General features: G+C 53.1%; 1 protein-coding gene across 8 annotated transcripts in view; it reads left to right on the top strand.

The window, feature by feature from the left end:
* LOC119957896 (homeobox protein Meis1-like) overlaps positions 1-25,092 on the top strand; it is a 198,260-nt gene extending 173,168 nt beyond the window's left edge. For 6 of the 8 annotated variants that reach the window (XM_038786082.1, XM_038786080.1, XM_038786079.1 and 3 more), the window contains 4 exons: positions 394-470; positions 14,923-14,981; positions 16,419-16,508; positions 24,501-25,092. In XM_038786082.1, coding sequence (XP_038642010.1) covers positions 394-470; positions 14,923-14,981; positions 16,419-16,508; positions 24,501-24,781 — 507 coding nt within the window. In that variant the 3' untranslated portion in view covers positions 24,782-25,092. Of the gene's footprint in view, positions 1-393; positions 471-14,922; positions 14,982-16,418; positions 16,509-16,855; positions 16,952-24,500 lie in introns of all 8 variants that reach the window. The other 2 variants (XM_038786084.1, XM_038786083.1) reach the window with 1 other exon arrangement.
* Positions 25,093-26,911: the final 1,819 nt, after the last annotated feature.

Here is a 26,911-nt window from a genome sequence, read left to right as displayed (position 1 = left end):
CAGCTCTTAATTTGACTGCATTGTAATTTACCCTCGGGCTGTTAACAGTGATTATTTCCATTGCTGAAATCTGCCTCGTGCTTTGAATTGAATGATCAAGACACAAATACCACTGACAGAGAATCGGAGAAGATGGAGGAGGGGGGGTGGGGGAGAGAAAGAGAGAATGAGAAGGAGAGTTTGAGATGGAAATCTCGAGAGAGAGGATTGAGAGAAACTTGCATTTCTTGCTTTTACCTCACGACATCCCAGAATGCTTTGCAGCCCGTAACGCAGTTTTGAAATGTCGTCACTGTTGTGTCGGGAGGAAAAGCCAGTGCCAGCGTGTCGAGGCTCGAAGCCGAGGAGTTCAAAGGTCGCGACTTATTCTACCCTCTTGTGTCCCTCTTTCAGCATCCGTACCCATCCGAGGAGCAGAAGAAACAGCTAGCACAAGACACGGGCCTCACCATCTTACAAGTGAACAATTGGTGAGTGAGACCTATGGGTCCCGGGGAGGCAGACTGTGGGGGAGAGGGGGGTGGGGGGGGGGGGGAAGGCAGAGTTGCAGGGAGAGGCTTACGGACAACCTGATGACGAGCGACGGGGTCGGACCGTGGGTCAAGAGGGTTTTTTTTGGGGGCAGATTATTTCGCGCAAAAAAAAGAAAAACTCATTCATAAAATATCTGAAAGAGCGTGACAAAACATTTCAAAATGGCCACCACAGAAAGTGCAATAATATTCAAGTTTTCTACATGGATCCTTGTTGTTCTTGACACGGTTGTGGTACCTTTTGGGCCGAGGTTGAATGAAAATGAAATGAAAATCGCTTATTGTCACAGGTGGGCTTCAAATGAAGTTACTGTGAAAAGCCCCTAGTCGCCACATTCCGGCGCCTGCTCGGGGAGGCTGGTACGGGAATTGAACCGTTCTGCTGGCCTGCCTTGGTCTGCTTTCAAAGCCAGCGATTTAGCCCTGTGCTAAACCAGGCTGTCCATGTCTGCTCGACAGCCAATGCGGAGTGTGGACGGGGGCAAGCCCATAATCCATCTCATCGCTTGCCCCAAAAAAACAATTCAAACTCAAATTGAATCTAATCCATGGTCCCAATAAATAGGGGATGCAAATGGACGCAAACAATTACACCGGATCTCGGGCTTGATCTTAACCCAAAGGCCGAGAGGTAGCTGATCTGATTGTGACCTCAACCCCTCATTCCTGTCTCCCCCTGATAACCTTTCACCCCCTCGTTAATCAAGAATCTATCTCGCTCTGCCTTAAGACTATTCAAAGACTCCCACCGCCTTTTGGGGAAGTCCCCGAGCGATCATTCCCCGACACCCCCTCCCTTGCCCAAACATTATATGGGAGGGTCCCCAGCAGCCCCCCCCCCACTCACACAGGGCATCCCACAGGCAAAAAAATGCAGCTTCGCACCTTGGCAGTGCCAACCTGGAACCCTGCCATGGCCCATGCCGGCTGGCAATGCCACCTGGGCAGTTTGGCAGTGCCAGGCTGGCACTCAGGTGGCACTGCCAAGGTGGCACCAGCAGTGGCAGAACACAACCCTGCCCAGAGGGCATGCAGGTGGGGGGGCTTCCTATCCCCTAGGAGAGCCCCACGAGTAACATTCCGTCTCGTCCCCATTGTGGGAGACCGGTGCTGATTGGCACTCGCCCAACATCTCCGGGCAAAGGGGATGAATCCCAACGCCTCAGGTACCTGGGAATCTGCACATTACACTGAGGCTAGCTGTCTCGCTCCAGTTTGCAGATTTACCAAAAAAGTGATCCCCGCCCACAATGATTTGCATTGCGACGTCTCGCGAGGTGGCATTGAATCCCACAAGGCGTTGCCAGCTGGGTAGATCCCGGGAGTGAGGTCTCTCCGCTTCTATCGGCCACGCTGCACCGCGGCGGTGAGCTGCATTTCCAGCACATTGGATCACGCCCAACTATCCAGGGACTCAGAATCACAGAATAATACAGCACAGAAAAGGCCCTTCGGCCCATCGAGTCTGCATGAAAAACAACCTGACCCTCTCGGAGAAAACAAATTCTCCTTATCGCCGTCCCCCCCCCCCTTATTTTTAAACAGTGACCTCCAGTTCTAGATTCTCCCACAAGACGAAACACCCTGCCGAGACCCCCCCTCAGGACTTTAAAGGTTTCGATCAAGTCGCCTTCTGAACTCCACTGGAGACGAGCCTGGCCTATCTAAACTTTCCTCATAAGACAACCCGCCTAATCCAGATGTCAATCTGGTAAACCTCCTCCGAACTCATTGTTTTCCCTGAACTTTGAAGGTTTTCCCTCTGTTCCTGGCGATCAGCGATTGACACACCCGGAAAACAAGGTCCGGGATTCCGGGAAAGCAAGGTCGGGAATTTTAGCCACTGTACAGCTGAACGTGGCCAATGTTTTGTTCTCAATTTTTCTTTCCGCCTGTTTTCAGACGCGGATGACACCCCTCCCCCCCCCCCCACCTCCTCAACCGGCTGCCCAAGGGCAAGAGTTATTGATTCAATGAAGGTCGGGTTCCCTCCAGTAAACAGGCCGGCCTGCCCGAAACGGGTTTACCTCAAGACATCCTGCTCCGACACTGAGCATCGCGCCAGCTCCCCAGTGGAATAAGGGGGCGTTGCTGGGTGCGGGGGCACTGCCCGTGGGTCATCTCTCAGACCCGGGCAATGCTCTGGCCCCTCGCTGTCCGGCACGTCTGGTTGCCAACTCTGGCTGGGTGTGTGCCTGGAGACCTCCTCACATGACCTCCCACCATCGGTCCGCCCTCCAGGTGCGCCATCTTCCCAAGGCCTGTCGGAGAGCAAGCAAACCCTTTGCGGCGGGTGGGGGAGTTTGTGGCAGTCCGGGTCCCCCCCGAGTCCGTGGATGTTTGGGTGCCTCGTCCCTTCTTCTGACCCCCACCCCCATCGCGGCTACATGGTATCCATTCACTGTGATGTCATATGAGACAGCGTTAACTTACTCATCGCTACTAATTTGATAACGGTTAAATCGACGAGCTCGAAGAAAATGAACAAACACCATTTTAGTTGATGCCCCATCTGATTTCTCCCCCCCCCCCCCCAATCCCCCCCCCGTCCTCCACTGAGCATCGCCCCCTGCAACACGAGAGAGATTAAATATTCAGCATCTAGGGCGTTCGGGGGGGGGGAGTTGACATCCCCCTGCGGGCACGCGGTGGCATCGGGCCTCCGTACTGGGTGAGGGCGGACGCTGGCGGACGGTGCCCTCTGACCAACCCCCCCCCCACCCCCGCCGTCACGTGACGGTGCGTGAGACGGGAGGCCTCCGAACGTGCCAAGCGATTCCCAACTTTTTGCACCTGTCGCGAGTCCCAGTGTGCGCAGCCGACCCATCGGAAGGGCGTTCACAACATCTAGTGGCTGCAGCAGGAACTGCACGCCCGAGTGTGTGAGGGATTTTCTTTTGTCCAAGTGGGGGGGTCTGCTCGTTTCAAACCCCTCGTTTCCTCCCGGGCCGACGCTAAATGTCACCAGGTGGGCAAAGCGCTGCGGTGTGTCTGTGCGGGCCTCACCCTCGTTAATTATCGTGTGTTTAAACGGGAGCTTCAGAGGTTTGCTGTGATACATTAGCCTGCTATCATGTAGCTTCATTATTCTGTGCCGTTGAGTTGTACCTATTGAGGCCCCAGGACCAGGGGTCGCAATACCAGGGTATGGGGGAGGCCATTTAGGATTGACATGAGGAGAAATTTCTTCACCCAGAGAGTGGTGAACCAGTGGAATTCTCGACCAGAGATATGCGTAGAGGCCAAGTCACTGAAAGTATTTATGAATGAAATAAATAGATTTCTAGACATTAAAGGCGTCAAAGAATAACGGATAAGAACAAAGGAAAGTACAGCCCAGGAACAGGCCCTTCGGCCCTCCAAGCCTGTGCCGGCCATGCTGCCCGTCTAACCTCAAACCTTCTACACTTCCGGGGTCTGTATCCCTCTATTCCCATCCTATTCATGTATTTGTCAAGATTCCCCTTAAACGTCACTATCGTCCCTGCTTCCACCACCTCCTCCGGCAGCGCATTCACTACCCTTTATGTCAAAAATTCCTCTTGCACATCTTCTCTAAACTTTGCCCCTCGTACCTTAATGGCCCCAAGTAATTGACCCCTCTACCCTGGGGAAAAGCCTCTGACTATTCACCCTGTCCATGCCCCTCATAATTTTGTAGACTTCCATCAAGTCGCCCCTCAACCTCCGTCCTTCCAGTGAGAACAAACCACGTTTATCCAACCTCTCCTCATGGCTAATGCCCTCCATATCAGGCAACATCCTGGTAAATCTCTTCTGCACCCTCTCCAATACCTCCACATCCTTCTGGTAATGTGGTGACCAGAATTAAACACTATACTCCAAGTGTGGCCTAACTAAGGTTCTATACAGCTGCAACATGACTTGTCAATTCTTATACTCAATGCCCCGGCCAATGAAGGCAAGCATGCCGTATGCCTTCTTGACTACCTTCTCCACCTGTGTTGCCCCTTTCAGTGACCTGTGGACCTTTACATCCAGATCCCTCTGCCTCTCAATATTATTAAGGGTTCTGCCATTTACTGTATATTTCCCATCTGTATTAGACCTTCCAAAACACATTTCCTCACATTTGTCCGGATTAAACTCCATCTGCCATCTCTCCGCCCAAGTCTCCAAACAACCTAAATCCTGCTGTATCATCTGACAGTCCTCATCGCTATCCGCAATTCCACCAACCTTGTGTTGTCCGCAAACTTACTAATCAGACCAGTTACATTTTCCTCCAAATCATTTATATACATTACAAACGGCAAAGGTCCCAGCACTGATCCCTGCGGAACACCACTAGTCACAGCCCTCCAATCAGAAAAGTGTCGAGAGATATGGAGAGGGGTTGGCAGTGCGCCATTTTGCCATGGCGGGGGTGGCTAGCTTTTAGTCACTGGCAGGACTGGAAGGTCCCGCTGGCCGGAGAATCCCACCCAGATGGGTAGCCTCGATCATATTAAAGGGCAGAGCGGGATTGAAGGGCCGAATGGCCTCCTCCTGCTTTCTCCGTCTCTATTTTTAAATTCTCAGGCCTTGTTTTCAAATCCTTCGAATACCCCATCCTCCACCCCCTCCCTGCCCCGCCCATGGAGCCCCTGCGAGCCCAGGACCCTCTGATCTTTGAGCTCCTCCAATTCTTGGCCTCTTGGACATCACTGGTTTCCTTTGCCTCACCGTCAGCCTTGAGCTTTCTGGGCCCCGAGCCCTCAAAAATGCCCCTCCCTCCAGAAACCACGAGGACTTCCATTTGGATGGTGTCTTTGATATGATCAAGCCTCCCGGGGTGAACCACGGTGTTCTCCAACAAAGTGTGACACCGGGTCACGTAGGAAGAGTCAGGCGAACTCGAAACGTAAACTCTGGGCTGGATTCTCTCTCCGTCACTTTCCCCCACCCAGCCACGTGTTCTTTGCTGGCTCCCGCTGCTTGTCAATGGGATTTCCCATTGAAGTCACCCCCTTGTTGCCCGTCCCTAATTGCCCTTGAACCGTGTGTCTCGCTCGGCCATTCCAGAGGGGGGCAGTTAAGAAGCAACCACATTGCTGTGGGCCTTGAGTCACATGTAGGCCAGACCGGGTAAGGGCGGCAGATTTCCTTCCCTGAAGGAGCATCAGTGTCACAGAATCATAGAATCTCTACAGTGCAGAAGGAGGCCATTCGGCCCATCGGGTCAGCACTGACCCTATGAAAGGGCACCCTATCCAGACCCACTCACGGAACCACTCATCCCTATCCTTATAACCCCATAACCAAACCTGCACATCTTTGGACACTAAGGGCAATTTATCACGGCCAATCCACCTAACCTGTACATCTTTGGACTGCGGGAGGAAACCGGAGCACCCGGAGGAAACCCACGCAGACACGGGGAGAAAGTGCAAACTCCACACAGAAAGTCACCCGAGGCCGGAATCGAACCCGGGTCCCTGGCGCTGTACTGACGACTGTGCCGCCATTGGTTAGTTCATCACCATTTCTGAGATGCTTCAGATTTATTAATTATTAATAATTGTTTATTCTTAATTGAGATTAAATTCCACCAGCTGCTATGGTGGGATTTGAACCTGGGCCCCTCCCGAACTCTTAAACAGGGGGTCTCGCTACCCGTTAACGTCTGGACCCCGTACTGAGCATCAATGACATGGAAGAACCTTGGATACAGTTTCCAGTTGATGTAGAAAACCTTGGTTAACCCACTCCGCAGTGGAACATACTCAACATACTCAGTAAGATCCGCGTGCAGGAGCTCGTTCCCGGGCGGTCAGTCTGGTGAATGACCGAGTCACCCTCCCCGTCTGCAGCAACCCCCTCTACCCACCTTGATTCCGTAACCCTTAACGCCCCCGCCAAGCAGAGAGATATCGAGCTCAGTTTAGAATGGTCTCCACAACTCTCCGAGAGTTTCCTGGCTGCCTTGTAATGGCGGGCAGGAAATTGCCGGTTGGGTTCGGAACCAGGGACAGGTTGGGTAACATTTGAGGGTATATCCAAACGTACGAAATAGTAGCGGGAGTTGGCCATTTGGCACCTCGGGCCTGGTCCGCCATTCAATAAGATCATGGGCGATCTGGTTGTGTTGAGTTCCACATTCCCCATCTACTACCGATAACCTTTGACCCCCCCTCGCCCAACAAGAATCTACCCACCTTTGAAAACAAAAAAGACCCCCCCCCCACACAATCGCCTTCTGGGGCAGAGAGTTCCATAGTCGCTCAACCCTCTGAAAGAGAAAAATTCTCCTCATCTCTGACCTAAACGGAAATTTCGGAACATTTCCCTCCTTTCACCCACGAGATGAAACATCCTTCCCACGTCAACCTTGTCGAGGTCACTCAGGATCATGGACAGGATTCTTCGCACCCCCCCCACCCAGCTGCGTGTTTCTCAGCGCCGCACCGTTCGCTGGCGGTGGGATTCTCCATTGATGCCACCCTACGGCGCCGGGAATTCCATGGGTAAAAAGGATTCCCAACGGATTCCGGCCCTTGGAGACTTCGCCGCCTCACCAGTCATTCCGGGTATCAATCCAGGAAACCTGCTCGAACCGCCTCTCCAAAGCACTTACATCCTTCCCGAAATAAGGAGATCAATTTAAGACAGGATAGAACATAGAACGTACAGTGCAGAAGGAGGCCATTCGGCCCATCGAGCCTGCACCGACCCACTTAAGCCCTCACTTCCACCCTATCCCCGTAACCCAATAACCCCGCCTAACCTTTTTGGTCACGAAGGGCAATTTAGCATGGCCAATCCATCTAACCTGCATGTCTTTGGACTGTGGGAGGAAACCGGAGCACCCGGAGGAAACCCACGCACACACGGGGAGGACGTGCAGACTCCGCACAGACAGCGACCCAGCGGGGAATCTAACCTGGGACCCTGGCGCTGTGAAGCCACAGTGCTAACCACTGTGCTACCGTGCTGCCCCTAAAGGGCAGATAGAGCAGGGGAGGAGGTGGCGTAATGGTATTGTCACTGGACTAGTAAACCAAAGACCCAGAATAATGCTCTGGGGACACAGGTTCAAATCCCGCAACTGCAGATGGTGAAATTTGAATTCAATAAAAGCCTGGAGTTTAAAAAAGTCGAACGAAGACCATGAAACCATTGCCGATTGTCGTAAAACCCATCTGGTTCACTGATGTCCTTCACGGAAGGAAATCTGCCGTCCTTACCCGGTCTGGCCTACATGTGACTCCAGACCCACAGCTGACTTTAAACTGCCCTCTCAAGGGCAATTAGGGATGGGCAATAAATGCTGGCCCAGCCTGCGACACCCCAGTCCCATGAACGAATAAAAACGTTGTTTCACTGTCCTGAGGGATCAGAAGGGGTTTGGCAGAGGGCTGAATGGCCTCCTTCTGCACTGTAGGAAATCTATTTCTAAAATATGCGCAGACAGAGCTGCAGTAAAAGGGCTGGGGGACTAAGGCGAGGAACCAGCACAGACATGATGGCCAGAATGGCCTCCGGTGCGGTAATCCTTAATCTACGTGGCGCATTTGGTGTCATTAATTGACCTGAATCTGAGCTGAGGTAGATAGGGGATATTGGGAAGAGTCCTGGTTAAAGAGAAGGGTTTTGAGGAGTGAAGATTTGGGAAGGAATTCAAGAATTGTGGGCCTGTGCAGCTGATGGGACTTAGGCCACGGTTAGGGAAAGGAGGGGGGAGTTAAGGGGGTGGAAGGGGACGCAGATTTCCCCCTCCCCCCCGCCTAATGGGTGGCAGGTGTTGTAACTTCCCACCCCGCGTGAATGGGGAGGAGGGGAGGCGCCGTCCATCGGGGCCTTTCGACCCTGGCCCGCATCCGTCGCTGGAAACTGGCCCTTTGAGGTCATCAGGGAGGTCACAGCCCAAAGACATCCGGGGACCCGTCTGTGAAGGAGCGTTTAGCAGTGAGGGTTGCCAACTCTGACCGACTGGGTGTAATCGAGAAGTCTCTTTGTGCGACTGCCCTGTCCGGCCCACGTCGCTCCCACCGCCGGACCGTCCGAAATGCCCATCATTCCCTTCCCGCGCCAATCTGAAAGTGGACAACCCCGGGAGATCACCGCCTTCGGACCTGGAGGCGCCTGGAGGGTTCTCAACCACTTCTTGACGTAGGAGGAGAGGGTTAAGATGGCCCCTCCGTTCCCCCCCCCACCCCCTGCCCCCCGGCCCTAGACCCAGCGAGATTTCAGGCGGGCCTGCCTGGAGTCGCCCGGGCTCAAGGCAGCAGCTGAGTACGAGAGGGCCTTGGTCCCGAAGTGGGCGACCACATTTAAACCCATCCCCAGATATCCGTGCTCCTCGGAGGAATAGCGAGACCTAATTTGCGCGAGTGTAATTTGCCCTCTGATTGAGCAGCGGCTCGAAACACTGAGTGAGCTGTCAGTCCCTCCCCCCCCCCCACAGTTCTTCAGCGAAAAAGAGAGGTTATTAGGGTAGTTAAATATTAGTTAGAAAACCAGACTGTTGGTAATTTAATTTTCGACCGTGACTAATATGCAGCTGTATCTCTTTCCTTAATTATTCCAACTTCAACGCAAATTATGCTCTTTTCCCCGAGTTGGAGTTTGCTGACTAGGCCAGGGAGATTAGCTGGCCTCCCATTTTGCCTGTCTTTTGTCAGGACCCGGAGATGGTGGCAGATATTAAAGGGGCTTAGTCCCCATTGCTCCCCCAGGTTATATAACCATTGTACCCCAGGCACCGGGTGCCAGGATACCCACTGGTCAGTTGCCATGGGACCTCACTATGCCGTTACTAGGTACCCATAGATAGTCCACCGGCTGGTTGCCATGGTGCCCGCAGGTTTTTTTGTTTGTTATTCTTCCACGGGAAGTGGGGGTCGCGGGTGTGAGGCCCACATTTGTCGCCCACCCCTCACTGGATTAAGAGTGGTTCAGAGTCAACTACATGGCTGTGGGTCTGGAGTCACGTATAGGCCAGACCTGGTAAGGAGGGCAGATTTCCCTCCCTTAAGGGGCATCAGTGAACCAGACGGGGGGTTTTTTTTTAAACGACGGTTTTGTGATCGCCGTCTCTGAGACTAGTTTTTTCATTTTGGACTTAATTAATTGAATTTAAATTCCACCAGCTGCCAGGGTGGGATTCGAACCGGTGTCCACCCCCCCCCCCCCCCCCCATCCCCTCCCCCCTCCCGCCGTGAAGCGATAGCCTGGGTTACTGGTCCAGTGACAGTATCACTAACTTCCCTACCATGGTACACACCCGTCGATTACCATGGCGCCCAGGGGTTATCCAACCATGGGCTGGTTGCCGGGATACCCACCGGTCAGTTGCCATGGCACCCTCCATACAGATACGAGGTACCCACAAGAGAGTTGGCACGGTGCCCGCAGGTCAGTTTCCATGGTGCACACCACCTGGTTACTCAAGGTTGACATACCTGCTTTCTACCTATAGCCCAGTTGCCATGGTGCCTGGAGGCGAGCTGCCCACCATGTAGTTGCCAAATACCCTCAGGGCAGTTGCCATAGCGCCCATGGGTCATTCGGCAGTGGGTATCATGGCATCCGGCCCATGGGTGCAATGGCTATTCATGAGGGGTATTCATGAAGGCCTTAACTTCTCTACCTTGCCCCTTGCCCGAAGTGTGGTGACCCTCAGGTTAAACCACCGCCAGTCAGTGCCCTCCCCCCTCAAAGGGGAAAGCAGCCCATGGTCATCTGGGACAATGACGACTTTAGCCTACCTTGCTATGATTCAATGACCTGGGGGAGGCAGTGGCAGCTGACTAATCTCAATGGCGAACACTTGCCTGTCGCCGAATGACCAACTGGTTGTACGTATTCCTGGCGCTTTCATCACAAGACCTCCAAACGCCCCAACCACCCTCCCCCACCCCCCGTGAGCCCCCCTCCGCCCCACCCCCCCTCTTGCCACTGGCATCCCCAACGCGTCATCCATGCCAATGTCCCACCTTTGCATCGTTGAGCCGACAAAGGCTTCATCATTCTATCCGTGGACAGTCAAACAGCCCTCCCCACCGACCCCCTCCGTCCCCATTCTGATATCTAACCCACAAAACATTCGGGCAATTATTCGCCCACTGCTTTGCTCGCGGGCTCGGCTTGCAGCCACATTCTGTCGATCGGCCTTTCGATTCCCAAAGCTCCGGGACATACCTGGAGGGGTTGGCAGCCCATGCCCATGCCCATGCCACGCTGCCTCGCCCAAAAAGAAGAAAAAACAATAGGCCGTCAAATCCCGCAACGGAAACACCAATTTAACCAATTACTGGGTCCATCAGCAAAGTTTCAATTATTAGCAATTGATGCTTTGCGCTCGACCAAAGCGACTGCGAGCTGTGGTTAGTTTACTGGAGTTTTCTCAGTGCTGGACAGTTGCCAAGTCCACAGGGAGCCAGTATCAAAATGGTTGTTAAACTCTTCCCTAACGCACTTCCACATTCAAATAAATTGCAGCAATAAACTGAGTCGGTGTCAGAGGGCTTTATTACTGTAATATTAGCCATATACATCAGAAATAACACTTTGAACTGACAGTAAAATATCGAAACACTTTATTCCTGCGCACTTTGATCCTTTCCTGCACTTGCTCTCTTTCAAACCCTTCCTCGTTCCCCCTCTCTTTCATAGACCAGCGAATTTACAGTGCAGAGGGAGGCCATTTGGCCCATCGAGTCTACACCGGCCCTTGGAAAGAGCACCCTGCTTAAGCCCACGCCTCCACCCTATCCCAGTAACCCCACTCAACCCTTTGGACACTTAAGGGGAAATTTATTATGGCCAATCCGCATCTTTGGACTGTGGGAGGGAACAGGAGCACCCGGAGGAAACCCAAGCAGACATGGGGAGGGAGAATGTGCAAACTCCACACGGACGGTCACCAAAGGCCGTAATTAAACCAGGAGCTGTGAGGCAGCAGTGCTAACCACTGTGCCGCCATGCCGTCCCCTCTCTTCTCTCCCATTCGACTGCTTTCTTTCTCCCCCCCCCCCCCCCCAATCTCGTTTGCCTCCCTCCCCGTTTCCCCACTCGGTCCAATCCTTAATTTCCCCCCTTCCCTCGTTCTCACCACCCTCTCCTTCCCCCCCTCCCTTTATTCCCTATTCTCTCTCTCTCCTCACTCGCATCATTTCCTTCCCCCTTCTCCCATCCCCAGCCAGCCCCCCCCCCCTCCCCCGCCCTGCTCTCTCTCTCTCTCTCTCTCTCTCTTTTCAAACCTTCTCCCATTCCCCATGATCCCTCCCCTCCCACCCCTCTCCATTCTCACTCTCTGAACCCACTGGCTTATTCCCCCATGCTGCCTGCTCTCCCGCTCTCTCGCTTTGACCCTGTTCCTTCTTATCCCGTTCCCGGCTGCACCATCCTTTCCGGAATATATCAGTGACACTCGAGCAGCAGTTTCTGAGCCTCCGCTCACGTGCACAGCCTCGCAGGCAGTGCGGCGGAACGTCAGACACCCGCTTTCCGCCAATTTCCCTTGGAATTATTCCCTAACATCCTTTTGTCCGTAATGTTCCAGGTGGGAGTTCAAAGGTTACTCTTCCAGGTTGGTCAGAGATAGGTCAGTTTTAATGCTCCGCTCAAAAATAGCGAGGCAGCGATCGTGAATCGCGCTGGGAGAGGGAGAGAGATTCCCCCCCCCCCCCCACCCCCCGCTGCGGAATGTTTGCCGGTGGCGGAAGCGGATCGACATTCGCCGCCGGCTGCGTCTTCCGTTCCCGCTGACGTCCGCGGCATTTCACGTGGCTCACCCGTCCTGCCGCCGGGGATGCCCCATCGGGGGGGGGGGGGGGGGGGGGGCAGTGGGGGGGCATATGGGGGGGGGGGGCGGGGAGGGAGGGTGGTCTTCTTCGGCGGGACTGGAAGGTCCCGCTGGTGGGGGAGCGTCCGGCCTGCCCGAATAATTTGAAGCCGCGACGAGCGCCGCCGTCCAACCGCCATCTTTTTTGCGTGAACACTTTCCGCCATCTTACGTTTACCGACCGTCAGCGCCTCCTTTAACAGCGGCGTTGACACCCCCTCTGTCTTGTGCTTGAGGCACCCTTCTCAAATCTTGCCTGGCTCCCACCTTCCATTTTGCTCCACCCGCCCCCCTCCTCCCTCAAACTGCGGCGCGGTGGCTCAGTAGTTAGCCTTACAGCGCCCGGGACCCAGGTTCGATTCCAGCCTCGGGTTGGTCATGTTAAAATTGCCCAAAGGTGTGGCAGGTTGGGTAGATTAGGCCGCAAACACTGCGCAGGGTCACGGGGATAGGGCAGGAGTGTGGGCCGAGGTAGGAGTGTCAGTGCAGACACAGTGGGCTGAATGGCACTGTAGCGATCAATGGATTCTCCTCAGGATAATCTGTGCGACCTGCCCAACCGTTCGGATTCACTTTTCCCGTCGGCACTCCCGCCCACTTGTTTCCCGGCGGCATGAGGCGGCTTCAATGGGAAATCCCATTCAGAAGCGGCGGGAATCCCGACACCAGCGCAGGGCGCGCCACCGAGCAACGCGCGGTCGGGGGAACAGAGAACCACGCCCGTCAGCTCCAAAACTACGGGGGATATTAGGAATTTGTGGAATGGTCACAGGCAGGGTGAGCGGGACTGGGAATGACGAGGATGGTGGGAATATAATCCTTGGGAGAAGCAGTTGGGTGTGGTGAGGTTAAATGGCGATTACGCCTGCTGCTATTCTCTATGTTTCTGCTACCACGATCTCCCGGTGCATCGCCGTCTATCGATTCCCCCCCCCCAGCTCACTCCAGACAGGAACCATTTGATCTCCGGGAGGAGATGCGATATCAGTCGGAAACCCAGGGGTGGGGGAGAGGGAGAGGGGGAGGGGATCGGGCGCGCGCGAAGGGAAGGAAGTTTGGGAAAAGTCCCAATTCCCACCACAGCCAGCCAGAGAGTCCACCCTCGAACATTCCGCTTGCCTTTATCAATCCCCTTCTGGGGATTCAAGCCAGGGTGGAATTGATTTATATATACTAAAAAATTGGACAGTGCCCATCGGAACGGGCAAACTAATTGAGCTGAGGGATCTTTGTTCTCCTGTGATGCGCGTCAATTAGGCGACTTTGAGGTTCCGCTCGCAAACAATAACAAATGAAGACGTCAGGGAATTGGAGGCTGTAATTTAATCTCTCGATTTGGCTGGTAATCAGATCCTGATTGTATTACAGGCGGATATCTATGTTTGATTTTATACCTAATCTACAGCATGTGTCACTTTGCACTGGGGCTACGGGAAGCAACATTCTCCGTCGCTGCTGTTTCCTGTCACATGGGCGATGGGGTACAGCCGACCCTCCCCCCCCCCCCCACCCCCCTCCACCCGTCACGTTCCAGGCTGTAGAAACCTCGGCCAGGATTACCCCGTCTTCTACCCCCACCCCGGCTCCCATGAGCCGCTGGTGAGATCTTTCGGTCACGCCAGGATCCACGGTCGTTTCGAAGGCTCGCCCGCCCCACCGCGGAGGGGTGAAGGCCAGAAGACCCAACCCCCCCTCTCCCCCCCCTCCCCCTGCCCCACCAGCAGGGATGGGCCAGAAAACCCTTTGGGGGGGAGGAGCGATTTTCCGGCCCCTCTTGCACGGGCCTGAATGGGGTTATGGCCGTGATTTCCTGGCTGCGTCGCCAGGCGACCTCCGACCTCGGGTTTCCGGGCAGCGCGGGGTGGCCGCACTGGGAATTCCTATTGACAGCCGCCTCAAAAATCTGCGCAGCGGGGAGAACCACGGCCAGTGTTTTGGGTCCGAGATGATACTTCCTCGGTAAGCCCTCCATTGAAATTAGAGTGTTTTTTCAAACCCAGTGCAGAACATGAGGTAGCCCTAGATGACCTAGAGTGATAATCCCAATAAATGAAGGGTGTGTTTAAAGGGGAGGTTGGACGGCTGGTTCGTGATGCAGAGCGAGGCCAACAGCGCGGGTTCAATTCCCCGTACCGGTTGAGGTTATTCATGAAGGCCCCGCCTTCTCAACCTCGCCACTTGCCTGAGGTGTGGTGACCCTCGAGTTAAATCACCACCAGTCAGTTCTCCACCCCTCCCCCTCAAAGTGGATGGTGATTTGGGACTATGGCCACTTCACTTACTTCAGGCAAGTACATGCGAGAGGGGAAAAGGGGTAGCTGATGACCTGAGAGAAGGTCGAGTGGATGGACCTTTCGTGAGGTGACATGGACCCAATTGGGCCAAATGGCGTGTTTCCGCTTCGTAAATTCCATGTCGCTCCACGTTCGTTGTTTGCTTCTCGAGCCCCCACTTGGAACAGCCAAACACTTCAAAATGGCTGCCATTGCAGCCAACAAGTGGCCTGACACAAGCATGTTGACAGCTACCATCGTGCCCAATAGCACTGTATTTAAGGGATATGTTCTATTCACTCAATTAACCACTATGTTTTTGATTTAGGTTCATTAATGCAAGACGTCGCATTGTACAGCCGATGATTGACCAATCAAATCGAACAGGTCTGACAACTCTTTTGCTAATTTGCTCTAAGCTAGCATTCCCCTCCCTCAAACGAGCCACTATACGTGTTGTGCTGTACCGATATAAAGACGCCAATCGGGGATGGGCTAGACATGTTTTTGGGGGGTTTATTTATTTAAAGACGGCACATGACATTTATACACGGGATGGAAGGCTCAAAGACACCAGCCGTAGAGCTGTGAGCGTGTGCTCTGCTCCGAACCAAAAGTGACACTAAGACTAGATTGCATGACGCACTTCCCTTCTCATCAAGCTATCCTTTAACGGTGCGTTACCACAAATGGCACCCGGGGAGCAACCCATTTGTCATGTTTGTCAACACGCACAGTGCCATGCCAATGAAACTGGGGAGCCCTTCCAAACTATATTGGCACCATGACGTCTGCCCGCAGGTTGGCACGGTGGTGCAGTGGTTAGCACTGCTGCTTCACGGCGCCGAGGACCCGGGTTTGATCCCTGCCCCGGGTCGCTGTCCGCGTGGAGTTTGTACATTCTCCCCGTGTCTGCGTGGGGCACACCCCAACAACCCAAAGATGGGTAGGTGGATTGGCCGCACTAAATTGCCCCTACATTGGAAAATGATTGAATAAAATAAAGTCTGCCTGTGCGGTAATGATGGGAGGGGACAAACAGAAGCCCTCTCGTCTCCAAGGAAGCCACTTCTGTCACCATACCACTATAGGGCCTTGTAAGAGGAGAAGGTTATTAACCTGGCTTCTTCACAATAAATGTACTGAGGGCAACATTTGTAATATTAATATTCATACGGAGTGGAACCTTTGGAGAGGGCTGATCAATGTGGTGTGACAGTATGCAATGGCAAACCCGCCGCTGGGAGTGGGGGGGGGGGGGGGGGGGGGGAATCGCCCTGGCAGGTCGGGCCAGAATATCCTCCCCTATCACGTCTGTCTTCATTCCCACGGCTTCACCTCCTCAGCCAATGAATGAACTGAGTTCTATTTTGTTTTCCAGAAAAAAATTGCTTTATTCTCAAAGCATCTCAAACATTTCAAAATGGCCGTAACACGCGGTGCAATAATATTCAGGTTATCTACGTACATGTTGCCCTCTCTCTCGAGGCACTTGAATACGGTCAAATAAACATGGCAGACATTTCAAAATGGCCGTTACTGATGTTGCAAAGGCATTCATGTTGTCTTCTCTACTGTGGAGAAAATGGTCTAAAGCATGGCCCCTTTCTACCAGCCAATCGTGTAGTGACTGTCGTCTTGCCGTCGATGATTCTTTCCCTGGCATGGATTCCATTCCATCTAGTTTTACATATATATGCGTGTGTTTTTTTAATGAACCATGTTGACATCCATTAACGTGGTAAACACTGTCCTGAGACACTGCCCCCCAAATCCCAATTTAAGACGGGCGAGGTGAGTCTAATTCTTCTCTTCTCTCTCCAGTTGGCCAGGGAACACCCTACAGCCCAGACGGTCAACCAATGGGAGGGTTTGTAATGGACGGCCAACAGCACATGGGCATTCGACCTCCAGGTAAGGTCAATCTCTATCTCGGTGACCGTTCGCGTTGAGCTTTCCCCTCCCCTACCGCCAGTTTCGCCAGCAGCAGCCTCAGGGCAATGGGGAGGGGGGGGGGGGGGGGGGGGGGGGGGGTGTGGGACTTGGGTGGGGGCAGGGGCGGGAGCGGGAAGAAACCGGCGCTAACGCCTTTGTTTGGTTTTTCATTTTGCCGCTCGTACTTTCCACTGTTTTAAATATCCACCTCAATCCAGCTAATGTCCAAGGGTATTCTGTTCTGTTTTGGGGAATTTCTTGCTGTCTTTGCATTCTGACTCTGGTGATGTCCTAGCCTGGTCTTGGATTCTTTATGTTCCTTCTAGGACCAATGGGTGGAATGGGCATGAATATGGGCATGGAGGGTCAGTGGCACTACATGTAACCTTCATCACTGTTACCCAATCGCAAAGCAAGGGGAAGTAAGTACTGTCCCCCATGGCGGGGTGATTGTATTCTGTGTGTCCATCCATCCAAGGCATCTCCCCCCCCCCCCACCATCTTCATGGTTGTTCTCCTTGTCTGCCACCTCGTCGTAGGGCTAGATGTCCCAAAACCCATTTGTGCTTGTCTCTGTCTTTCTTTTGTGCTTCGAATGTTGCCTTTGCCCTTCGGCTTCTGAAGGTGGGGGAGCAGGTGGGGTCTGCGGTGCCCTGCGTCAGGACTTGAGTGGAGCCGGTTGAATGTGGATGGGACCAGGGGTGGGAGGGTGGGGGGAGGGGGGGGGGGGGGGTGCCGCGGGTGCCCAGAGAGGATAGTTAAAAAGCTGGTGTGACTTTAGCCTTTCCGCTCTCGCATTGAGGGCAGCACGGTAGCATTGTGGATAGCGCAATCGCTTCACAGCTCCAGGGTCCCAGGTTCGATTCCCGGCTTGGGTCACTGTCTGTGCGGAGTCTGCACGTCCTCCCCGTGTCTGCGTGGGTTTCCTCCGGGTGCTCCGGTTTCCTCCCACAGTCCAAAGATGTGCGGGTTAGGTGGATTGGCCATGCTAAATTGCCCTTAGTGTCCAAAATTGTCCTTAGTGTTGGGTGGGGTTACTAGGTTATGGGGATAGGGTGCAGGTGTTAACTTTGGGTAGGGTGCTCTTTCCAGGAGCCGGTGCAGACTCGATGGGCCGAATGGCCTCCTTCTGCACTGTAAATTCTATGTAATTCTATGAGTCATGGTAAAGTCAACCCTCGCCGTACAGGGCGTCCCGCCTGACCTGGACACTGATAGTCTTCAGTCCTCTCTGCACCGTGACGGACAGCCATTTCTTCCAAAATCTGAGACAGTCACAGACTAAAACATTATTGAAATAGTTACAGCAATAAGACAGGGACTGAGGAACAAGAGGAGATTCTTCTGCCCCTCCAGGCTCTTCTGCTATTCAACGTGACCATGGCTGGTTTGCGGCTGAACGCCACATTCCTGACTTCTCCCCATATCCCTTCATACCTTGCGCTAACGACCAAAGATGTGCAGGTTAGGTTGATTGGCCGTGCTAAATTGTCCCTTAGTGTTCAAAGGTTAGGTGGGGTTATGGGTTACAGGGATAGGAGTGGGCCTCGGTGGGGTGATCTATTAAAGGGTCAGTCTAGACTCGATGGGCTGAATGACCTTCTTCTGTCTGAACTGTCGGGATTCTATGATTCTACGAACGTAGGATTTAGAAGCAGGAGGAGGCCATTTGGCCCTTCGAGCCTGCTTCACCATTCAATAAGATCATGAATGATCTGATTATGGTTTTGACTCCACTCTGTGCCCCAACACCCTGGACTCTTTTGTCGATCACAAATGTGACTAACCCGGCCTTGAATATATTCGATGACCCGGCCTCCACTGCCCTCTGAGGGAAAGAAAATTCTCCTCGTCGCCATCTTGGTAGGGAGACCTTGGGCGCAATTCTCCCATCGGGATACTAAGTCCCGACGCTGGAGTGAAAACCGGAGTGATTCACTCTGACATCGGAGGCCGCTCCCAGCCCCTTATTCTCCCTCCCCCGGGAGGGCCAGGAGCGGCGCGTAAAAGTGTCGCCGCGTAAATTACGCGGCCGGCGCCAATCCGCGCATGCCCGTTTGCCGTCCTCTCCGCGGCCGCCCCGCAAGAGAAGTCTAGCGGGGTGGCGGAGGAAAGGAGGTCCTCCTTCAGAGAGGCCGGCCCGCCGATCGGTGGGCGCCGATCGTGGGCCAGAACCCTTTTGAGCCCCCCCCCCCCCCGGTGCAAAAACCCCCCCCTCCCCCTCCCACAGGCCGCCCCTCCAGCTTTCCCGCGCTGTTCCCGCCGGCAGCGACCAGGTGTGGACGGCGCCGGCGGGAACCCGTCGTGTTGGGCAGGCCGCTCGGCCCATCCGGGCCGGAGAATCGCCGCTCGCCCGTTGTAAAACGGCGAGCGGCGATTCTCCCAGCGGCCAGCCGTGAATCTCGCCGCGCCGGTTTGGTGGGGGGGTTGGGAGAATCGCGTGCGGGTGCCGGGGCAACGTGGCGGGACTCGCTCGGCGCCCCGCCGATTTTCCCACCCGGCGTGGGGGGGGGGGGGGGGGGGGGGGGAGAGAATTCCGCCCATTGTATTCGCAAACCTTCCTCTGGCTCCAGTCTCTCCCACAACTGAAGCAGAAGATTTGCTTGACTAATACCAGGAATGGGCGGGTTGCCTTATGAGGAAACGGTGGAGACATTGGGTTTGTATCCGCTGGGGTTTAGGTCGAGTAAGAGGAGACTTAATCAGAACCTTTACGATCCTGAGGGGTATCGACAGGGGAGATGTGGAGAGGATGTTTCCTCTTGTCGGAGAATCTAGAACAAGGGGTCACTGTTTAAAAATAAGGCGTCGCCCATTTAAAACAGAGATGAGGAGAAATGTTTTCTCTCAGAGAGTCGTGAGTTTCTGGAATTTTCTTCATCAAAAGCCTGGGGGGGGGGGGGGGAGCAGAATCTTTCAATATTTTTAAGCCAGAGCGGTATAGATTCTTGAGAGACAAGGGGGTGAAAGGTTATCGGGGGTTGGCGGGAATGTGGGGTTGAGGTTACAATCAGGTCTTATTGAATGGCAGAGGCAACTCGAGGGGCCGAGTGGCCTCCTCCTGCTCATAATTCATACCTGTCCTCCAGTTGGCCGCCATGGCAAATCCCCTCAGGATCGAGGTTAGGTGGGGTTTCTGGGTTACTGGGGTAGGGTGGAGGCATGGGCTTAAGTAGGGTGCTCTTTCTCAGGGCTGGTGCAGACTCGATGGACCAAATGGCCTCCTTCTGCACTGTAAATTCTATGATTCTATTTTAATAAGCCCTTCACCCCAGGAATAATTGCCTGAGTCTTCTCTGTTCTGCTTCTCACACAATTATATCTTTGTTAATTGAATTCACATTCGCCCCCCCCCCCCCCCCCCCCCACCCCCCGCTGGCGTGGTGGGATTTGAACCCATGCCCCTGAGAGACTAGAGGCCCAGGCTGCGTTACATTGACTCTAGAGTTCCGTCAACTGCCGCCCCAAATTGAACTACTCAAGTCAGCTCCTGTCCCTGTCGACAGGGCATTGCAATCTCCTCAGGGAAGATTGCAAGGCTTCATCCAAGTCCTCACCAGAGATCCAGGGAATGGTGGTCATCGGTCATTGTTGGATGGCCCAGTCCCATAGCACAGGCCAACAAGGCTTTCTACTTGGTGGAATCGGTTTAGCTCAGTTCACTGGACGGCTGGTTCGTGATGTGGAGCGAGGCCAGCAGCGCGGGTTCAATTCCCCGTACCGGCTGAGGTGATTCATGAAGGCCCCGCCTTCCCCTCGCCTGAGGTGTGGCGACCCTCAGGTTAAATCACCACCAGTCAGCCCTCTCCCCCCTTCAAAGGGCAACGCTGCCAATGGCCATCTGGGACTATGAAAACTTTACTTACCCAGTGGGCTTGCTAACCCTCCAGGATAAGAACTTAAGAACCAGGAGTGGGACATTCAGCCCCTCGAACCCGCTCCGTCATTCAGCACGATCATGGCTGATCTCCTCTCGGACTCAACTCCACCATCCTGCCCCTTCTCCATAGCCTTTCCACCCATTACTAATTAAAGATCTGTCTAACTCCTTGTTAAATTTACTCACTGTCCCGGCATCCACCGCACTCTGGGGTAGCGAATTCCACAGAGTCACCACCCTTTGAGAGAAGCAGTTCCTCCTCATCACTGTTTTAAATCTGCTCCCCCTTATCCGAAGACTATGGCCTCTCATTCCAGATTGCCCCACAAGGGGAAACATCCGCTCCGCGTCTACTTTGTCAATACCTTTTATCATCTTATGTACCGAGAATCATAGAATTTACAATGCAGAAGGATCAATTAGATCTTTCATTCTTCTAAACTCCAGAGAATATCGGCCTAATCCGCTCAATCGCTCTTCATACAACAAACCCCTCATCTCTGGAATCGATCTAGTGAACCTTCTGTGAACTGCCTCTCATACATAGAATTTACAGGGCAGAAGGAGGCCATTCGGTCCATCGAGTCTGCACCGGCTCTTGGAAAGAGCACCCTACCCAAGATCAACACCTCCACCCTATCCCAGTAACCCCACCCAACACTAAGGGCAATTTTGGACACTAAGGGCAATTTATCATGGCCAATCCACCTAACCCGCACGTCTTTGGACTGTGGGAGGAAACCGGAGCACCCGGAGGAAACCCACGCACACACGGGGAGGACGTGCAGACTCCGCACAGACAGTGACCCAAGCCGGGAATCGAACCTGGGACTCTGGAGCTGTGAAGCGATTGTGCTGTCCACAATGCTACCGTGCTGCCCCATCATGGAGCCACATCCCTCCTCAAGTCAGGGCACCAAACTGTACCCAGCGCTCCAGGTGCGACCCCCACCAATACATTTGCCCCAGAGCCTCCTGGAAGGGAAGATTGATCACCTGTTGGGGGGGCGAAATCCCAGGAGGAAAATCATGGAGGGGGGCTCAAAAATAACAGAAGTGTTTCTTTCTTGCTTCCTTTGAATATTTTTCTCTGTTGGAAAAATACTGGAGATGGCGCCAGACCAGTCTGATTGGCTGACTGTCATTCGTTTGGGTAATGAAGTCTTTCCTCGTCCCCATTGGCCACGGGAGGAGGGGGGGGGTGCCATGACGATCGGTGCGTCTGGTGACCGATGCGGAGAGGGAATGGGTGGGAGGGAGGGGGCGGGGGGTGTTGATAGAAACCTCCTTGAACGCGCCCCCCACCTGGAGCCGGGCGTCGTGGTACTGGCCCCGAGAGGGTCAGAAAGACACACTCGCCGTTTTCTTTCTGTTTGCCTCTTGGTCGAACCAATATTTTCACGGAAAAGGAGAGGAAAACTCTGCGGCTCAGGCAAGGGGTGTCAGCCAGTTGGCTGAGGCGAATGGGAGAAACGCACAACAGCATTAGCCACACACAATAAGGCAAGGCTCCTTCGCTCGAGCTAATTGATTGTGGGCCGTTTAAGTAGGCAGTCACCCGCACCGTGTCCAATCGAATTGACTGCGCAAGTATGCAAATGCGCTCATTAACATCTCCGATCCGACACGGGTCACCGCGCTTGAACCCCTGTCCTGCCTGGGCCTGGGGCCTGGAAGCAATCCGGCCCGTTCCTGACGAGCGGGACTGCGAGAGAGCTCAGGCAATTTGCCGATCAGATTAACTTGCAAATGGTGCTCAAGCTGCAATTACCGAGCGAACCTCGCCTCACCTTACATTACTTCAACGCAATTGCTTGAGTTTATTAATTGCATGGCCTATTTTAATCTGTAACCTCTCTCGTATCGCCAGGCTGGGGGTGAGGGGGGGAGGGGGTGGGGGGTGTAGGGGGAGGGGGGGGGCAGTGGTAGTCAGGTGATACTTGTAGCTAACCTGTTCTATTAGACAAAGAAAATGAAATGAAATGAAAATCGCTTATTGTCACGAGTAGGCTTCGATGAAGTTACTGTGAAAAGCCCCTAGTCGCCACATTCCGGCGCCTGTCCGGGGAGGCCGGTACGGGAATCGAACCGTGCTGCTGGCCTGCCTTGGTCTGCTTTATAAGCCAGCGATTTAGCCCAGTGAGCTAAACCAGACATCCCAGTCCCAAACAGCTGATGCTCTGCGATGCCTGGATGGCCAGGATAAACTGATTAATCCTTCCAGAAGATTCTGCCAGCCCCCCCCCCATTTTCACCCCACTGCCAATCTTCCCGGCTGAGGACTCTGTGTAAACGAGGGCTCACGAATTTAACATTGCCGTGAAGAGGGGACGGGAAAATTATTTCTACCCGGGGACCAATGTTTGTTTTTCCCAAAGCGCCCGTGGATGTAAATGCGAAGCGGAGGGCAAGACGGAGGATTGAGGCGGTGGGATTGATGCAGGGCAGTGGGGGAGGGGAATGCGGGGGAACTGGGAAACAGGAAGCTGGGGTGACAGAGAGGGCAGGTGGCAAACTAGGGAGAAGGAGGAAGGGCAAACAGCAAACTCGGGCGAATAGTAGTTTCGCGAGTGAGGAATTGGACTTGTGCTCAAAGCAGGCAATGTGATTGCTTCCCGCTCTCGGGTCCTTCCAACCTCAAGGTCCATTGGGCCGCGTGTGAATGAAGCAGACGAGCCGCGGATACAAATTAGTCGTATCCATGGAGGGTCTTACACTGGGAATATTTTTTAAAATAATTTTACGGGACGAGAGTGCCTCGGCCTCGCCCAGCACTTTTTTTAATGCCCGTCCTTAACTGCCCTCCATTTCCAAGGACATTTGAGAGTCAAGCACGTCTGCTGTGGGTCTGGAGTCACATGTAGGCCAGACCGAGTAAGGGCGGCAGATTTCCCTCCCTCCTGGAACATTCGTGATCCTGATGGGGTTTTACAACAATCGACAATGGTTTCGTGGTCGGAATCATTGGACTTTTTTAATGCCACATTTTTATTGAATTCAAATTTCACCGTCTGCTTTGGTGGGATTTGAACCGCAGTGGGGGGGAGGGGGGGGGCAGGGGGAGGACGAAGCAGAGTAGCCGGAGGGGATGAGCGCGGGCTTCCCGACATCTTGATTTTGTGGACAACCGCAATTAGGACCCCCAGTCAGAAGTGCAAAGGTGCCTGACATATATTTCAGGCAGGCCGCCGGACACCTAAAACCGCCAGTATGACGACGTGCGGGACAAACTAGGCAGGGGTGTCGACTCCTCTAAACCCGACCCCTGGTCCATCAGATCCCAATAAAAGAAGGTGGGCCTTTCCCAGTGAAGTCGCAAAAACACTCGAGAAAAATCCGACAATGGATGTTGGGACATTTATTTTTAGTTGTTTTTATGTGTTCAATTGAGCAGAAAACACCCAACATTCAGTGGGCCAGGATTTGGCGCCTCCTCAAGCGGGTGGGACATCATAGATCATAGATCATAGAATTTACAGTGCAGCAGGAGGCCATTCAGCCCATCGAGTCTGCACCGGCTCTTGGAAAGAGCACCCTACCCAAGGTTAACACGTCCACCCTATCCCCATAACCCAGTAACCCCACCCAACACTGAGGGTACTTTTGGACACTAAGGGCAATTTATCATGGCCAGTCCACCTAACCTGTACATTTTTGGACTGTGGGAGGAAACCCACGCACACACGGGGAGGATGTGCAGACTCCGCACAGACAGTGACCCAAGCCGGAATCAAACCTGGGACCCTGGAGCTGTGAAGCGATTGTGCTATCCACAATGCTACCGTGCTGCCCTTGGTCCGGGTGAAGTAGACGGCAATTTAAGTGGCCTGATACCTCCCCTGTGGTGGGGGGGGAGAGATGGGGAGGGTTTTTTTGGGGGGGGGCGGGAGGGGGAATTGTAAAATCCAGGCCCAGGATTCATTCCACAGTCAACACTACCCAATCCCAACCTGACATTGGCAAGGCCTATAGCCAGGCTGACTTATCCGTGAAAGGGGAGCAAACATTCGCGGTTGAGTATCTTCAGTGAAGCGTGGCTGGTGGCTCCTTAACAAAAGTAACGAATTGACACTCTCGACTTTTCCCTCTAGGTTTGGCGGGAATGCCGGGGGACTATGTATCTCAAGGAGGGGCAATGGGCCTGGGCCCCCCGCAAGCTGGATACACCCCTCCCCCGATGTCACCTCACCCCGCCCAGCTGCGACACGGACCCTCGCTGCACTCCTTCGTCCCCGGCCACCCCCACCACCCAGCCATGATGATGCACAGCGGACCCCCGCCCCGCCCTGCGATGCCGTCGCAAAGCCCGTCCATCTTGAACCCGGGAGAGCCCCCGCTGAGCGGGCCAGCGATGGACGTCCACGCCCATTAAATGTGTAAAAGTTGTACAGAAGAGGAAGAGTTTTAATAAGATGTCCGACCTCGGCGATTTGAGGCACAAACTGGAATTTAGACTGCTGTGTGTGTGTGTGTGCGTGTGTGCGTGTGTGTGTGTGTGCATGTGTGTGTGAGACTATTTGTTTATTTTAATTGTATTTTTTGTGGATTTGAATGAGGACCAACTCTGGAGCGTCTGAATTGAAATGCCGTGAAACTTTTATAGACAATGAAACACTGACAAAAAAAAAGGACATTGCAACCATTTTTTGAGCAACTTCAACAAAGAACAAAGACTTAAATTAACTTGTACATGTTCTGCGATCTTTTTTTTGGGTTTCCTATAGAATTTTTTTTATACATATATATATAGATAAAAAAAATAACAACAGTGAAACAAAATATTTCCACACCATTTGTGACGTTCTCGAAAGCCCAACATGCCATTGTCTTTCTGGCTGGTACCTTCCAGCAGTCAATGGACCTTGCCAACCAGGGCGGCATGGAATTTCGAGATGGTGCCTATCCTGAGCTCTGTCAGCCTTACTGTCTTGGAGCCGCCTGGCCTGACCTCTCCATGTACCTTTCGCTTTGCGTGCGTTTTTTTTCAGCGTTTTTCGGGACACCGTAAATCATATTTATCGAGGCTGTTGGTGGATTCATTCCGGAGCCACGATTGGAATTCTACAATAATATTTTGACATAATTGCTAATCCCAATCACTGACAATGGCTGTGATTTACAATTAGTCGCTTGGCAGCACGGAACTTGAATCTTGCTGAAAAATGAGACATGTCGAAGCTTTTCACCTTGCACTCATCTGGCCATGATACCAATATAAGGGGTGAGAAAATAGCAATTTATACCGTTTGAGAAGAAAGTGCCGATTGGTTGCTGACTAGTCTCTAATTGGTAAAGGCGTTGCCATAAACGACCCTGTTTTAAATTTCAAACAACGCTTGGCAGTTAACTGTCAATCACCATCAACTGGTGCATTCTGCGTGGCAACCAATCAAAGTCTACTTGCCAACCAGTCAGCACTCTCTTCTCATAGTATGGGGTGGCAAGGTAGCACAGTGGTTAGCACTGTTGCTTCACAGTGTCAGGGACCCGCATTCGATTCCCGGCTTGGGTCACTGTCTGTGCAGAGTCTGCATGTTCTCCCCGTGTCTGCGTGGGTTTCCTCCGGGTGCTCCGGTTTCCTCCCACAAGTTCGAAAGACGTGCTTGTTAGGTGACTTGGACATTCTGAATTCTCCCTCAGTGTACCCGAACAGGCACCGGAATGTGGCGACTAGGGGCTTTTCACAGTAACTTCATTGCAGTGTTAGCGACACTAATAAAGATATGAATTGTTGTTTCCCCCTTGCATTGGTATTCTTGCCAAGTATCCTGATGGATGCAAGTGGAAAAACTTCGACATGCCTCTTTCTGACTGTTTGACCAGATTCAAATTCTTGAATTGTTTGGTCGTTGTGCCAGTTATCTTACTGGCCAATTGGTTGATTGAATCATTTTTGATGACTTTAAGAGTGGACCTCTTCAAAGTATTCTTTCAGAATGTGCATAGTCTGATGCCACACAATTAACGCACAAATAGACAACGGGTCCCTTCTTAAAAGTTCAAAAGGTCAAAATCCTGAATCTCTACATCCATTTGATGGCAATGGTTACATCGGTCTTGGCTTTACAAATGGCCCGGTCCAAGGAACGATGTCATGAATTAAGTAGACCAAAAGACCAAATCGGGATGATAAATACTGCAGATGCTGGAAATCTGAAATCAAGAACAGAAAGTGCCAGAAATACTCAGCTGGCCAGTCAGCATCTATGGAGAGAGAAACAGAGTCAACATTTCAAAGATCAATAAGACTCCCTGAAGAGTCACGTTGGACTTGAAATGTTAACTCTGTTCCTCTCTCCCTGATTGGTAGAGGCATGAAGACTGCACCAGTTGATGGTGACTGACAGTTAACTGCCGAGCATTATTTGAAATTTAAACCAGGCGGTTTAGGGCAATGCCTCTACCTATCAGAGTCTACTTGTCAACCATTCAACACTCTCTTCTCATACAGTATAAATTGTTGTTTTTCCCCCCGATGTTTTTTGTGTGATGTCCTGATGAG

This window comes from Scyliorhinus canicula, chromosome 27 (genome assembly GCF_902713615.1).
Source record: "Scyliorhinus canicula chromosome 27, sScyCan1.1, whole genome shotgun sequence".
NCBI classification, from domain to species: domain Eukaryota; kingdom Metazoa; phylum Chordata; class Chondrichthyes; order Carcharhiniformes; family Scyliorhinidae; genus Scyliorhinus; species Scyliorhinus canicula.
This window is presented reverse-complemented; position numbering and strand designations above follow the sequence as displayed.